Source organism: Malurus melanocephalus, unplaced genomic scaffold (genome assembly GCF_030028575.1).
Source record: "Malurus melanocephalus ecotype Western Australia unplaced genomic scaffold, MMel_1.1 scaffold_80, whole genome shotgun sequence".
Lineage (NCBI taxonomy): Eukaryota > Metazoa > Chordata > Aves > Passeriformes > Maluridae > Malurus > Malurus melanocephalus.
Genome location: NW_026623312.1, coordinates 1,558,998 through 1,576,117, shown reverse-complemented (window position 1 = coordinate 1,576,117; position 17,120 = coordinate 1,558,998). Strand labels below are relative to the sequence as shown.

The following is a 17,120-nucleotide window of genomic DNA, read 5'->3' as shown; positions in this document are numbered from 1 at the left end:
AAATAGGGAAAAAGAATTATCACAAACATTATTGCATCTTCATAAATGATCAGAAGGTTAGAAATGTTTTCACTCTCAAATAGCTCAGTTACATAATTCCAATTCACAGTGAAAAGTTCTCAACCATTTTATAAATAAAAAGTAATCAACATAAGGCTTATCCAAATTAGTCTGTCTTTTGGGTGAAGTGCTCAAACAGGAGGAGATTGAATACTACTCCTGGTGTCAAGGTTGCACTAATTTATAAATCTGAAATTGTAATAATTAAGTTACTTTGGAAATACCTATTACTCTGAAGCATTTTCATTTAAAAAGGGATTATAAACAATCCTATCAAGTTATTCTTGAGATATTTCAAGAAAGAATAATTTCTTTCAAAAGGCAAGAGACAAGAGCATAAATAGGCTGCATGCAGAATATTGACTAAATATAGTAGCAAAAAACCAAATTGCAAAGAATAAGCCTAGAAGGGAACTTTCAAAGACCCATAACTTGCTAAAAGCCAGGCTGAACAAGGCTTTCAGTCTTTACCCTCCATCTGCTCAGTAAAAATGAAACAAAAATAAACAAGTAATAGTTCTCAGTGATAAGATGCTCTGACTACAGACATAAAGGAAAGGCTTTTTACATTACCAGAAGAGTGAAGGAGAACTGAAAGGAGAAGTTGGCATCTTTTTATCTGATCACATTCTGAAATGCCTCAAGTTTTTATGCCTCATTTGTTAATATATTGTTCAGTTTCACACATTATTACATGAAAGATTTGATACTAAAACAGCTATAAAAATGAAATTTTACCTGTCTTCATCTTTGGGGCTCATTAAATAATGTCTGTTGTGGTCTTCAAAGTCATTCCAAAAAGCACTGTCCCTTAGAACATTGTTTTGTTCTTGAGCTACTGCATTTCTTCTTAGGTCTATTTCTGTGTYTTTTTCAACACTGTGCATTCTTGAGAGAAAGAACACACCAGAACTCATCTCTTCTTTRCCATCTCTCAAGGGACACTCAGGATGGCATTGCTGGACATCAGCAATTCCAATTTTCCTCCAGGAATCACTGAGCTCTTCATCATCACTAGGGAGATGATTTTCTCTCTCCAGCTGTTTTGCAGTATTTTGTTTCCTAATTTTAGGTCTCACTACTAGCTCAGATGAATGTTCTTGGTCAGTCTCTCCATCACTGACATTTAATATGTCAGCAGTTGGTACGGGGGTTCCAATTCCAACATCCACTACATGTTTTATCTGCTGTGTTTCATAACTGGCACCACTCAGGCTAATTTTTGGTATAGCTTCATCTGYAGATTTAAGTGTCCTATTGTTTAGACATGCTAAAGGCATTGGTCCTGCTTCTTCACAACTTTCCCTACAAGTGCTGTGGCTAAAAGAAGACAGTTGAGTCTTTAAGTCTGGAAGAGAGTCCACCTCTTTTTCACACTGAGAAAGTATGTTATCTAGTCTTCCCTGAATTAGACCTGCTGCTTCTCTTATCCAAGAATATTTCTCTTGAGCATCCTCTTCTTCTCCATCACTGCTATCCAGCTCATAGGAGTCAATGTTTACAAAAGCAATTCCGTTCTTACCATTCAAACCATTATGCCCTCCATATGTGTATCCTGCAAGGTCCTCAGAATTTTCATAAGGATTCATAAAGTCCCGTGAGATTTGGTTGCCTTCTGGACCATAACAGAATACAGAAAATGGTGATGTGTTCACTTCAGAAGTTTGGCGTGATGCACTTTGGCAAACAGGCTCTCTATTGCCAACATCTTTTGACAAAGGCTCATCTAATAAATCGGGAGAAACTCGAACCAATGTACTGGAACTTTCAGTGAAAGCTGCAAGAAAGAATGCACTGGAATAATCAAAACCAGAAATATTCTCATCTACAACAACTTCTCATTTAAATAAAGGGATAATTTACTAGGACTACAGTGCAAATTGATAGAAACATTCATCACAGATGCAGTCATTCTTCAATAATATATTTACTTTCCCATTTATACAAACTAAGCCTATAGAAATAGTCTAAATTATACAATTCCAGCTACGGATGTGAGAGGTATTAAAGATAAAAAAAGATATTAAAGGAAAATGTACATAAGCAGAATTTCTACACTGTTTATATAAAAGGGAATTATAAGGTAACAGGAAAACTGAAAGAACTATTTTTCTCCATATTGGACTATCCATTCATTAACTGGCTAAATTGTGCCTTCTGTCACACTCAAATAAAGCCACTTATTGCTACTATAAATTACATACTAAGAGAACTGCATTTTGTACATGCACCTTTGAGTGGAACTCCTCCTAAGAAGAAAATAGCAGAGTTGAATGTGGTACTACAGTTAATAGTTATTTCATCACAAATGCATTTTAGTTATATTACATTTGAAAACGTCTTGCAAAAAGGGACAATAAACCAAATCTAGCAGCAAGAGTTAAAGAATATAAAAACATGTATACTCCTGCTGCTACAAAATCAATCCTTTGTTCAAGTAACTTTTAAACTCCCAACCAAACCAAGAGTCCAGTCTATTTTGTACAAAATCTCATATAAATCGTTACTCCATTACTAGGTTGGTGAATTCCTGGCACTGGAATCTTAAGAGAGCTATGCCCCTCAGCACTAGGAGTCTGGCTTCCAGGAAATAATACCGTATTTAATTAGAATCTTGAAGCTCCTCCACAAAATTGCTAACAGCCAAGGCTGGCTGGCAGGACCCTCTGGAGATCATCCAGCCCACTCTTCTTGCTCAAACATAGTTGCATATGAGATGCTGGAGAGCAGCACCATGTGAATGGACCTGATGGCTGAAGGTCCTGATCGGTGGCAATCTAGATCTGAGTCAGCAGTGCCCTGGCAGCCAGGACGGACATCCCTGTCCTGGGGAGCATCAGGCCCAACATTGCCAGCCAGGCAAGGGAGGGGACTGTCCCGCTCTGCTCTGCACTGGGGCAGCCTCACCTCAAGTGATGGGCAGTTTCGGGTGCCACAATTTAAGATATAAAGATAGGAGGACTGTGAAGATAAAGAAGAATCAACAGCCACATGAGGAGTGGCTGAGGTGACTTGGTCTATTCAGCCTGGAGGAGACTGAGGRGAGATCTCAGTGGRTTCTTCAACATCCTTCTGAAGGGAAGAGGAGGGCCAGACACTGATCTCTTCTCTGTGGTGACCAGTGACAGAACCTGAGGGAATGGCCTGAAGTTGTGTCAGGAGAGGTTTASGTTGGTTATCAGGAAAACTTTCTTCCCCCAGAGGGTGTTTGGGCACTGGAACAACCTCCCCAGGGCAGTGGTCACAGCACCAGCCTGACAGAGTTCAAGAAGTGTTTGGACAATGCTCTCACACCTGTAGTGCGAGCCGGACTTGTGGATCCTTGTGAGTTCCTCYTGACTCAAGAAATACACAGCATTTTTGGCAATATCTACCCACCCAAATAGAGTATCAGCTGGGGAAAAATGTAGCCTAGTGGAGCTAAAGAAAGTAAATCAATCCAAAAGGTTTCTGTAGAATAAATGTGAACAGTTGTGATACATACACAAATATAAAGGAAAGGCATTTTGTTATTAGACTAATTTACACACAAAAGAGTTATATTAAGACGAAGAAGATAAAACACCCTTAAACTGCATATATCTAATGACCCCTAAAATAACTATATGCTGCTGTCTGTGCAACTAAAACAAGAAATGTGATAGCATTATAGAGACAGTAGGAAGACCTCCACAAACATCAAAATTGCCTTACACAACATAAACTTTTAACTAGATGAAAGCATAGAAAATGCATGAAGCATGGACAATAATAAAAATAAAAAAAAATTAAAACCACCTCAAGATGATCTACATCACATAACAGATGACAAGAACAATTGAATACAAAGCTAAAACAGCACTATGCCATTATCATGTAAAAAGAAAAGTAAATTAAAATAAGAAAGCAATTTCAAAATAGTCTATTAAGGAAGGAGGGGGGGGAAAAACTACCTTATAGAGCCCTAGAATCACTTAGGTTGGTGAAGACCTCTAAGATAGCATTGCACTGCCAAATCCACCATTGGACCATGCTCCCTAAGCACCATATATACACATCTTCTCAGGACCTCCAGTAACTGGTGACTCCACCACTTTTCTGGGCAGTGTGTTCCAATGATTGACAGCCCTCTGTTGGAGATATCTTCCCTAAAATCAATTTTAACCTCCCMTGGTGTAATCTGAGGCCATTTCCTATTGTTCTGTCACTTGTTATTTGGCACAAACATGCATGCCCCCTCACACCAATCTCCACTCTGGTAGCTGTACAGAACAAGAAGGTCCCCGCAGAGCCTCCTTTTCTCCAGTTGAACACCCGATGTGTTCCCTCRGCTGCTCCTCATCAGTCTTGTGCTCCAGACCCTTTCCCAGCTCCATTCCATTCTATGRACATGCTCCAGCTCCTCAATGTCCTTCCTAAATTGAGGGGTTCAGAGTACTCGAGGTGTGGCTTCACCAAGGCCCAGCACAGGGGGCCAGTTACCACCCTACTCCTGCTGCCCCACTATTGCTGGCATAGGCCAGGTGCCCTTGGCAACCTGGGCACGCTGATGGCTCATATTTAGCCACTGCTGAGCAATACACCCAAGTCCTTTCTCCCCAGGCACTTTGAATGAAAATTAGTATAAAGGCAAAATAAAGACATGGGAAACGTACTTGACATGTTACTTAAGTGGCTAGTTTCTTCCCTTCACATTTCTCAATGTGCTTTCCTCCTCCACCCCAAGCATCCCAGTTTGCACCTACATGGCACATACACAAAGGTAAGTACATACATGAAGAATTTTTTTTCTGAACATCTTCCAACTCTAATTGCTTGCAGTCTTCATTCTGTTGATGTCCATCTCTGTCTTGATTACTCAAAAATGGTCTAAACCCAACATAGGAATGTCTTCTTCCACATCTTCCCCCAGTAACAGTCTGATAGCCTGCTGTGGGTTTGGGCCAGGCAGTTTTTCCAACTCCTTGGCCCATTGCTACATAAGATTTTGAAGGAAAAAGACAGAGACACTCATTAAACAATATATCTTTATAGTTTCCCACTTCCATAATACTTTGACATACTTCTTTTGCAAGGAATTTTCTATTTCTCTAAAATCTTGAGCTTCATTAACAATATAAATATAAGAAAATGTAATGTTATGTTATGAAAGCATCTAACTTGAGTTTTCATCTATACTAAATAATATTGGCAAACAATGATTGTGCCCCCATCTTAAGATGCTTTTAGTAAATACCAGACCTAATAAAAAAAAAAATCAAGTCCAGACGTCATAGCTTTTTGGTTTTTTTCACACMGATCACAAATCTCACACAACACATATATCAGCTTGCAGAAAAGATCTGCAGCACTATAATGGAAAATCCTTCAGGTAATACAGCACAATTCAGGCAGCCCTAGATAGCTTATCTTTGTGACTGGAAAAGTATAATTAATCAAATCACACCTTTTAAAACAAAAGTCCCAGGGAGAAGGCTTTATTCTTACTGCTAGAGGTAGTTGATTCAGGCATGGCCATACAAAGCATTGCCCACTTACTACTTCTTATTACAGCAGCTTTTCATATTAATGAAACTTACGTCTTTTACTAAGAAAATATGGGATAAGGAGTACAAAGGAAGTTGAGAAACAGTGGAGAAACGCTGCCAATATTGTAATAAGGAGAGATTTTAAATCATCAATACTATCAGCATTAATAATCTAACACAAGAGTTCATGCCCAAAGGCTCTTATTTGTACAAATGCAATTAAAAGTTCACTATTTCAGATATACAGAGACTTCCTTGTGTCCCTCTAAGTCACTTTTAATTTTTACTAGATATGGAATTAAAAAGTTTCTGTTCTTGAAACGCACCAAATTAAAAAGTTAACATTAAAGACAAGTAAGATAAAGTCTGCAACCATTAACATAGAGTATTATGAACTTCAGAAAAATATGAAAGCTTTCTTATTTCCTGGCTGTGCAAACTAATCCCTTCATTACCCTTAAAAAGAGAGTATCTATGAGCAGAGACATATGAAAGACATTGTAGAAAAAAATTAGCAGGTATCTGAGGCTTTTCTTCCTCACTTATCTATGAAGTTCTACATAGTTTGATTATATATGATTTTCCCTGTTAATATTTTTGGGCATTTGCCCAGACCTGCTCATACTACATTAAAAACCAGAAGCTAAAATGTTTGTTATTAACTATACCAATCCTACAATGTTTAGAAAGGTCAAAACTCTAGGATCTGTGGAAGAAAAAAAATAAAATCTCAGCAACTAGTGCAAGAAAAAAAACAGGACTGACAGTTCATTTTCTTATCTAGTCAGCCAGCAGTTATTATCCTTATTAAGTCAACCAACAAGTTATTTTTATTCAGCCAGGATCTGACAATTCTCAAGTTTCCCTTGATTACAAGAGGGTTGGTAAGCAGACTGCCAGAGGGAACTGGCCACATCCAAACCTGCAGACAAAATTCAGCAGTTAGATTAGTCAATCAGAGCAGCAATGCAGAAATCCATCCTCAAACAAATAGCTGAAACAAACAAGGTAAAAATAGAACAAAATTGCCTAACTCTTCATTTCATTTTGTTCTCTAAAACATCAGTATTGTTCAAAAACAGATGCCCACTCAAGAGTGTCAAGCTCTCTGAATGCAAGTGTTTTATTTTTAAAAAAACATGGTGTTCACAACATGCAAAATCTGTTTAATGCACTATATTTTTTGCTTCATATAATGCTCTTGCATACAGAATATCTCATCACATATTCAACAGTTCTTAGAAGATRCAGCAGGCAGTTATTATTTTTCTGTCCTGGGGAAGATTTATTGGATCGACACAGTGAAAGCTTTCACCACTCACTGGAAGTTTGGATGTCACAGTTGGTTTTCAGGAGAGGTTAACTTCTATCTAGATACAAAATATCTCAAAATAAGAGAAGGAGGCATGTATGTATTTACGTACATGCCTGAAATGAACAGCATTTAGGCATATGAATGCAGAGACCAATTTACGAGAAACCCTCCAGGCAAGGAAGCTGAGACACACAATATCCTCTCTCAGGTATTTCTTCCAGGTTTAAATGTAGGCATTGCTTCAGCAGCTCAGTTTAGCAAACCTGTTCAAAACACACCCAACATCCACCAACAAAACTGACCAGTCTTCGAGAAATACACACTAGTGAACAAAAAACTAAGGTAGGGCAAACAAGCTAGTTATTCACTTCTCTGGCTGAAGATGTTTTTACACACTTCTATATTTCTGAAACATTATTACAATTATTACAGCCACCTGAATTGCTCAAAAGGATCATGAGCAGGAAAGCATTTTGGATTACCAGAACTGGTTTAAAAAAGTGGGACAGACTGTCTCCTAAAAGGCACAGTTCACAAACAGGTAGGTCCAGCCTTTCCCAGGCTCTGCCTTAATCACTGCGAGGTGTGCTTCCTCTGTTGTTGCCAGTACTGCACTACGGACGCCACTCCCTAGAGACAGTAAATTACAGGCTGTAGCACAGAAAGCCTCTGAACCTTGACCAAATCCATCTGACTTGCCTAACCAACTTGACCCATTCTACAGGAACTTAAAAAACATTTAAAATCCCCAGTTTTTCCAGAGGTAAGTGTTCATGATTAGAGTTGATGCATGCACATGTGTTCACAACCTAGCACTGTAACTTGACTGTTGACCACAACACTACATTAAAAAAAAAAAAGTCAAACCAATTTCCAGAGCCAGATGTAGGACAACTGGAGTTTCCTGCTTGGACACATGCTGGCAGGATCCAGTCCTCACCCACTGAAGCCCAGTCACCTCCCTTCACCCTCCTCTCCCTTCATTACCTTTTGTTCTCTCCTGTCTCCTCAACTCCCTCACATACTGYGTGAGGAACAAGAGCAGCAGCTTTCTTGGGTCAAGGAGTGCACATCTGAGAGTCACCAAGGTGATGTGAGGCTGGAGCACCTTTCCTGTGAGGACAGCTTAAGAGAGCTGTTCTGCCTGGAACAGAAAAGGCTCCAGGGAGACCTTACAGCACCTTCCAGTACCTAAARTGGGACAACAAGAACAGGAGAGGGCCTTTACGGGGCATGTAGGCCTATTACACAGGAGCAGAAAAATTTGAGGAAAATGTGGCTGGGGGGCATGGAAGAAGAGTGGGCAAGAAGTTGGCGAGGTGGGGGGAAACAATTCCAAGTGATTTTCATCCCAAAGAGGGAAGGGTTGTCACCATYTTCTGCTACTAGAAGTATTTAACTAGCTTTCTTTATTTTAAGGATGTGAAGTTAGCCCCAAATGTTTCTTTAAGAAGTACTATTTCAGTCTTCTAATAACTAATACCTTTTTTCTTCCTCAGATTTTCTTAGCATTTGTGAGAAAAAATTAATGCATATTCTGGATGCACTCTCAACATTTGACATAGATATAAAAATAAATCCTTTATCCTATTCATTCACTTTTTTCCTCTTACATATATGAATTACAGAAAACATTTTCTTCTACAAGGCAACAACAGGGTATCACATTCAAGGTTTGAAAAGGGAATGCAAGTAATACTGACATGACAACTGTTTTCTAGGTTACCATCTTAAAAAAATAAATCTGCATTTATTCCCAGAAGTATACGAATTCATTTGGCTGTCAAATGGGCAATATTTAAAATGAACTCATATTCTTTACACTCTCTCCCTTGTCTATTTCTGAATCATAATGAAATCACACCAAAACTAAAATAAATGTTGCAGGTAAAAGTATTCGCATTGTCTTTTAAACTGTATTATCCAGGCCTTTTTAAGGAAAGAAAAAAAAAAAAAAAAAAAAAAAAAAATGCAAAGAAATAAAAGCAAGGACAAAGAATAATGCAAAAAAACCCCTCATTGATCACCATCAATGCTCAGACAGTTTCAAAGACACAGCTGCCTGGCCAGCCTCCTTCTCCCTGTTAGCTGAGGATGATGCTACATGGTCTGGAATGCAGAGTAGAGGTCAGCTGTCCTGGCGCTGTCCCTCTSCACTCCTTGTGCACCCCCAGCCTGCACACTGATGTGGGGAGGGGCAGAAATMGCCTTGGCTCAGTGGGTGCCCTGCTTGGCAACAATAAAAACATCCCTGTGTTATCAACACTGTTTTCAGCAAAATATATAGAACGCAGTCCTATGCAAATTCCCATGAAGAAATTTAGCTCAGTCCCAACTGAAAACAGTACCTGGATAATAAGCAAAAATCAAACCTCTTCCTTATGAATCCTATCCATTCAAACAAAAGCTCCTTCTTTAAATTCTCTGGTTTAGAAGTGGCTTTAGGCTGCTCACTAGGATATTTCAGAACACAGAGTGATTATTTCCATAAACATATCAGCTCAGCTACAAGTACACTGACAAATGCAATATGACTCAGGGATTTATTTTCCAGGCATTTCCTTTTCATCAGCCTTCCAGGTCATTCTGAATTCTTCTTTGAGTTACAGATTCCACAAAGTCAATGTTTTTACTCAGTATACTTCTTTCTCTTGCCTGAGGCTGGAAGTAGTCTGTGGTCCAATAAGCTGTCAGGTTGGCCTACTACCAATTTAATTTTAAATTAAAATAAAATTGTTTAGTTGTGTGTTTGGCTTTTTTACCTCTCAGATTACATTTTAAAACAAAAGACTCCAAAAAGCTATGGTCATAWTAAAATTTTCTGATACTGATCTGAGTCTCTTTCCAAAAGAGGGGGATGAACACCAGCAAGCTAAGAGCAGCTTCTTTCCATTTAAACACTAAACGGTTTGTTTTGCATTTCCCCAAAAACCTTGCAGTTTTGTATGCAATTTGTGCCATAAATGCAAAACTGAAATTCTGAAATATTACAGTCTATTAATATTATACATGTTTCTATTAATTTTACAAATAGTTACATTTCTGCATTTACCAAAGCATTAGTTCACATTCAGGCTAAAAGAAAATGGATTGGACATTATCTGCACACTCCAAATCTGAACTAATGACCACCCATAATCATCATAGACAATTCACAATTCTATCCAAACTATGAAAGGTTTTGCCAGACTTGAAATGGAGCAAGTGCTGCCACTATGCAAACAACAGTGAATGAAATTGTATGTGTGAAAGTATCAGAGGTTGCTCTGAAAGAAATACACTAGATCAATTCACAAGGAAGTTATAAATCAAAGCAGAGACACAAAATTTCTTTAAGTCCAGAAYTCCCTTAATAAGTGGAGACCAGTCATCACCTTCCACACACAGGAATACATGAATGGGTGAGTTGCTACAAACCACCATTGGAGATAGCTCCCTTCTGTCCTTAGACATCCTCTTAGAATTGAAGATCCTGCACAGCTCCCAGTCTCACCCAGGCTCTTCTGACCAACATGAGAGCACAGAATGTTGGTCACTTGGTCACTTCAGCCAAGGACCCAGGTTAGACTGGCTTGTTCTGTTGCAGCRTCAGGTGTGGCTGCAATGGTTGGCTGTCAAGCTGTAAAGCAGYCTGCATGAACTTAGTGAGCTCTGCCAGATCTCCTTCTTTGAGGATCTAAGCCTGTCTTSATTTTTAAGAAGCTCAGCAGGCAGTTGGATTAGCACAGCTGAGGCAGTCGAACTGAGCATGCCACCACTGATTTCACATAGTTTTCTGAGGGTGTATCTGCTTCAATGCTATACACAASTCCTGCATTATTTCCAGGTTTTTTGCACTGACCTGCTCTGATTTTAGCCCAGTCCTGTTTACTTTCTGATGCAAAACTGTAAATAGTTTGAATGTGTTTTCTTTTTCCCTTTCTGACTTTAGCTCAATCCTCTTCTTGATCTGATCTGATAAACTGACAGCTCTGCCTTACCACTGCAATAATCAGTTCTCCAGCTTTTACCCTAACTAATAGCTTCAGCAGAAATTACACATTAAATCTCAAGAGGGAAGATTAAGTAACTGCAGTACTAAAAGCTTTTAAAAACAAGCACAATGCATATGCCATGTACGTAACCAAGAAAGAGCAAGTCCCATCCTCCCTTGGAAAGCCAGCATTATAAAAAAACTAACTTTGCCAGTAATCCCTGTAGCAATCTGTTCTGTTAATACAGAACACTATTATGTGCTGCTAATCATCAGGCAAACTTACTTATCTCTTTACTTCCCCAACAGCACAAGTTTTTGCATTCTAAATGGGCGAACTAAACCAAGGGCACATAAGTGGCAATTTTTACCTACTGCTAGTTAGAAGATACCTAGAAATTCAGTCACACCACCCCCACCCCCATATCTGCCCTCTCTTTTTATGGCAGTTTAGATTAAGTTCTGATCATACACTTCCCAGAGGAGGAAGCATCTCTCCGGACCTGAAAGACAGGTTCAAATAGAAGCCAATAATCAACAAAATGCCAAGACTTTTCTATGCTTTAAGCCAATAAGGTACAGTTCTATTTTTATCAGTGCAGATGACCCCAACAAACTTTAAGAAACCACAACAATCACTTCCTTTCACCTGATAAACACAGCAACTAAGAAATGACAACAGAATCCCAAGGTGGAAGTTCAGGCCCTGGAAACTCGAAGACCCAAAGATGCATTTTTGTATTGTTGGCTATCATCATAAATAACAATTGTTATAACATGTAATCAAATGTTACCCACTATCAGAAATGGTAACAGCAATTTTAWAGTAATTTTTTAAGTTTGGAAGTTTTTAGATATTTGTGGGGTTTGGGGCTTTTTTTTTTTCCTGAAGAACAGTGAAATCTCACTACTTTAAACTTTTTCTTTCATAAACTTAATTCTGTGTCTTACATACAAGGATAACAAAAGCCAGCCAACAAACAAGAGAGCTCACCTGAAGTCAGATGGGCCTCTAAGACTTACAAATTTTAGGAGTAGATTCTGAGGTGATTCCAATATACTTGTGAAGAAGTAAGGTCATTCTCAAAAAGAGAAGCATGGGATACCATTGTCAGGTACAAGTAAACAACTGAGAGAGTTACTAATGGGGAAATAACTGGCAATATCCAGCTACGCAGAAGGGCAGTGGAGGATTACAGAGGACCACAACACACAGAAGTCAAGTCACTGCTCCTGTCTGCTTTGGCAAAAAGCAACATAAAGAGCAGCATTAGAGTGAAGACTAGAAGACAGGAAAAGTAACCACTGCATCCACACCAACAATGTAAATCAGATATTACATTCTGCATATAGCTTTTAAACACCATGCTTAAAAAAAACCCCTGTTTCCCCTGATACATGCAAAACACATGGAAATGACAAAAGGGAAATGTTTCTACCAGTAGGGACATTGTATCCATCAAACAGACTGCGTGGGGAGGCTGAAGAATATCCATCAGAAACACAGCCCAGAGAAAGGTACTCAAATAAAAATCCACTGAAGAATCACTATGAGGAAGGGTTGGGAGAGAGGAAAAGACTGACAAGAGAACTGTTTGCTGTTYTTACCAACCCCATGGTCATCTCCCTAAACACCCCAGAATTTCAGGTAGTTATTCTGCCCGCAGGACTGGAAACACAGGCATACATGYCTGCTTTTGGGTGGAGGGAAAAAATCTGTGGGTTTTTTCCTTCAAACCGCTGGTGCTACAACATGACTGCCTGTCACTATTTGCTTGTTTTAACTTAGAAGATAAATCAGAATTTATTTTTATTACTTTTACATACTTTTTTCTTTTTAAAATTTTTTGAAAGGTTACACTATTCATTATCCTATATGAAATTGCACTAGGTTTACATGGTGTGGTACAAGTACTTGATATTTTTTTTGTCATCTCTTTTTGAAAATCCCTACTTTTCACTTGAAGCATCTTATTACAATCATGGAAACTTATTACAGATCCAGTACCTAAGACCCAATTTTTAGGCCTCAAAACTACTGCAGCAGGTTCCTGACAATACTCTCAGAACCTTATACGACAAGCTTTTTTAAGCTACCAAACTACAAATATCTGATTCACCAAACATATAATGAATAAACCTACTTAACATATAGAGTTGACTATAGCAGCACGTAAACAGTAGGCAGATTTTTCTATGGTTTGAAATCATCTGGGTTATGGAAACTTCTCTTGAATGATTTCGARCATTCTGACACTAAACTGACAAGATAGGACACTTTTGTATAACCAATTATCATTAATCTCCTGAGAAATAATCTACAATGTACCTTCAGGTTCAGAACCATTTATCTGTATTATACTTTTCTACAGTATCAACTAGTGGCATCATTTAAATCTCAAACGTGTTAGCACCTTGGATTTTCTTTTTCCTGCTTTGCTTCTAGCAGAGAGATATTGATGATCTTGCAGCAATACATAAACATCACAGGGGACTTTAGAATCTGAGCAACCATGAACTTTGCAGGTCTTGTTTTAATAATTGTTAAGGACACACATATGTAGGTGCCAGCTGGAATTCTCTCTGCTTCCACAGTAACATATTTAGTTACCTGAATGCTATGTAAGATAACTAAACCTGTGTACAAAAACATAACAATTGAAATTAATCACATTTAAAAAGCTGGTTTAAAAGACTCAGAATTATTAATGCCATTGGCAGCAGAATTTATAAATATTTYTTCCCATCATGACACGAGCATTTAGCAATTTAAATGACCATCCACTCTGTCAACCCTGCAGAGTATTGTACTCATTACTACAAGCTCATCAATAATTATCCCAATTTTCCATATAAATAAGTGATAGCTCTGCTCCACATAAACAGACAGCCAGGTGTGGCCTGCATGACAACCAAGGTTCTTGTAAGAGCTACTGTATTTTGCACTTTGACAATTCAAGCAACTGCCCCCATATTAAATGTGCACAGCACTATTACAAGCACTTCAGGACATTCCCCTGATAAAATGAACAGTGTGTTTTGTTTGAGTCCAGGCCACCAAAATCACAGAAGCTCAAGTTCCAGACACTGGTTCAGGTCAGTGTGTCCTTTAGGGATAATCACAGTACCCTCTGTCCATAGATGTTCTGAACAGAAGGCTGAGGTGAGCTCACTGTCCTTCTCCAGTCCTCTGGTTTATCTCCACTTATTCCACATCTGAGGTTGTTTCTGTAACTTGAGCATTATTTCAAGGTATTAACTGAAGTCTTTAAATATATTTTCCAGCTGAATTAAATGCTAAGCAACCCTTTAGAACCTGTCAAAATACAAACATATAGATACAAGATTGCTGAAGAACCATTGTAACTGCAGTGGGCTCTAYAAGGCTTACAGACCTATCCACTAAAATTCAGGGAGGTCATTACTCTATCAGTGAATAAATTAATTAGGACAAATTTCTTTCCCATACTTCATTCAAAATACTATTTAGAATTATCAGGACAAGCCTTGACGGAATGGTAAATTTAATGGTCACAGCTTCAAACAACCTTCACACTTCCGATTAACTCAGATGCCAAATGAACATGACTCATCCTGCAAACCACAAGCTGGGGACTGTCTGCCCCACAAACAGCACCTACTGCTGTACAGCACAGTCATTTTTTTTTGTTTCATTCAAGCCTTCCTAGGAGCTTGAGAATCAAAATAAACACAGCTCAACCAAGTACTGTGGGCCACCAGGGAGATTACTGTGTAAACATGGCAGCAACACCAGCAAAACTTTTTGCAATACCCATTGCAGTGTTTGCAAAATCCATCCTACACATCCTCTCAGTGTTTTTCATTTGCTAGGCTACAGTTTTTGCAGAAGTATACATCTTCATGGGATCAGCTAACAAGGCAACAATTCACAAGCATTTCTTATTTTGATGAGGCTTCAATCTGTCAAAAACTCTTGGATCTTACCTATACTGCATTGCAATTCACTGTATCAGCAAAATAAATTAAAAACCATGCCTGGTTCACAGAAGTTTCCTGATCTTGCATTTTAATKCAACTTCAAAATAAAGACTTCTGTGGACAACTTTTTTCCAGACTTTTTCCTTTCTCTACTGGGTGAGAAAGAGCAGGAAATCAATTCTGTGAGAGTCTGACTCAGCTACAAATAAGTTTATTTTATTACATCCATTTGCTTACACAATTTTAAATAAGCCTACTTCTCCCAAATGAAATTTCAATCCATAAAGTATGTATACTTCATTTTTGCATTAAAAGAGAACACTAATAGTCTGACACCAATCTTCACTGCTACAGTACATATTTTTTTTTCTAGATACTGTGGCAGAAATCTAATCAAAAGTCATTCTTCCAAACTGCTTAACCATGTGAACAGACAAATGCAAATCAAGAACTACACTGAAAAAAGAAGTGCTGAATATGTCACAGTATAGAAAAAAGACCTAAACACAATCTCTAGGCTTTCAAACACATCCTTTAAAGTACTCAGTCTCCAAACTTGAAGTAAACTTCCTAAGTATTTGTGCACCATGGAGATTCACATGCTATGTAACTCAGGTTTCTCAATGCTAATTCACCAGCAGTACCCAGTCAACCCCATGTACAGTGCAGGGCATCCTGAGAATGCTCATCATCACAGCCAACACTGACAAGCACTTCCAAGAGAACTTTTAAAGGTGCAGCAGGAGTTGCTACRCACCTCCAGAGTCAAAACCCATCCCATGCAGTATAACTATATGTATTAATATAACGAACTCGTGTGGAAGAAAAGGCGTATCAGCAACAAGCACTGAAATATGTCCCCTGGGTTCTGGGCCCAAAGCACGTTCCTTCTGACCCTGTGTTTGGGGGTGGCTCTGCCGGCTCAGACYACCTCTTCTCTAGCAAAGAGAAAAGTGTGAGTGTTTCACATGTTTGCTGAAGCGATGTCAAGCGATGCCACTTCGGCAGTGACCCTGTCACACCCGGGCTTGTTGGCTATCGGCAGAGGCTGACACAAGCTAGACCCCGCTCAGGGTTCTCCCCTTTCCCCGGGGTACTGAGTCACTGCCATGGTATTGTGGGAAAAAAAAAATACAAAACACAACAAAAACCCCCAACCAAACACGAACCAACCAAACCAAAAAAAAAAAAAAAATTAATTGCAAACCCTTTGCTCCGACGGCCTGCCCGTGTCCACTCTGTTGCTAAGCGCACCCCGCCGGCTCCCCGCACCACAAGCGGCCCCGGCCCCTCACGGACGGGCACTCGGGGGCCACCATGGCCCACCCGCGGTGCCCTCTTGACCCACCGGCTGAGGCCCCCGCCCTCGGCCGCAGGCCCGTCCCGGAGCGAAGGAGCAAAAGAAGGAGCGAGACCGCTGCCCCACAGCATAAACAACCGCCCCCGAGCGTGCGGACGGCTCTACCCGGTACCCCCGGCTCCCGCCCGCCCCCTTTATGGGCGCCCCGCGTTGCCGTGGCCGGAGCCGCACTCACCCCGCCCGCTCCCGCCTCCGCCTCCCGCCCGCCGCCGCCACCGCCGTCAATCCCGCCGCCGCCGCGCCAGCAACGGCCAATCAGAGGCCAGGGCGGAGGGCAGCGACCAATCCTGGACGGGGGCAGGGCGGAGGGCAGCGACCAATCCTGGACGGGGGGCGGGCTCTGGGGCGGGGCCGCGCCGGCTGTGGGGCAGATGCGACGCCCAGAGTGATCCGGGCCTGGTGCGGCGCACACACACACCACAAAGTCCTGAGAAAGTCCTGAGATGGGGCTTCAGCCGCTTTTAACCGCTGCTTTGTAGGGTTTGTCTTGGTTTAGCCTCTCTAGCAGCCCCGGACAGCCGCTCGCTCACTCCCTCACAAAAGTCATGCCTTGGGATATAGTTAGTTTAGGGAAAYAGGGTAAGCAAAAGCCACGCACACAAGCAGAGCAAAACAAGGAATTAATTCCCTGCTTCTCATGGCTGGCCCGGTGTTCAGCCATCCCCAGCAGTGCAGGGCCCCGTCACACTAAGCATGACTTGGGAGGACACATGCCATCACTCCCAACATCCCGCCCCCTTCTTCCTCCCACTTTATGCATTGATCGTGATGCCATATGGTCTGGAATATTTCTTTAGACAGTTTGGGGTCACCTGTCCCAGCTGTGTCCCGTCCCAACCTCCCACTCATCCCCAGCCTCCTCACCAGCGTAGAAGTGAAAAGCAGAAAAGGCCTTGGCTCTGTGCTATCCCTGTTGAGCAACAACAAAAACATCTCTGTGTTATG

General features: G+C 40.4%; 1 protein-coding gene across 7 annotated transcripts in view; it reads right to left on the bottom strand.

Annotated features, from left to right (window-relative positions):
* The window catches only part of PJA2 (praja ring finger ubiquitin ligase 2), a 30,996-nt gene extending 14,604 nt beyond the window's left edge, over positions 1–16,392 (bottom strand). The window contains exons 1-4 of one of the 7 annotated variants that reach the window (XM_057367527.1): positions 7,870–8,782; positions 6,992–7,145; positions 4,814–5,014; positions 799–1,837 (exon numbers count right to left, since the gene is read on the bottom strand). In XM_057367527.1, the coding sequence (XP_057223510.1) occupies positions 799–1,837; positions 4,814–5,014; positions 6,992–7,019 (1,268 nt within the window). In that variant the 5' untranslated portion in view covers positions 7,020–7,145; positions 7,870–8,782. The other 6 variants (XM_057367520.1, XM_057367525.1, XM_057367524.1 and 3 more) reach the window with 6 other exon arrangements.
* Between the last annotated feature and the right edge of the window lie 728 nt (positions 16,393–17,120).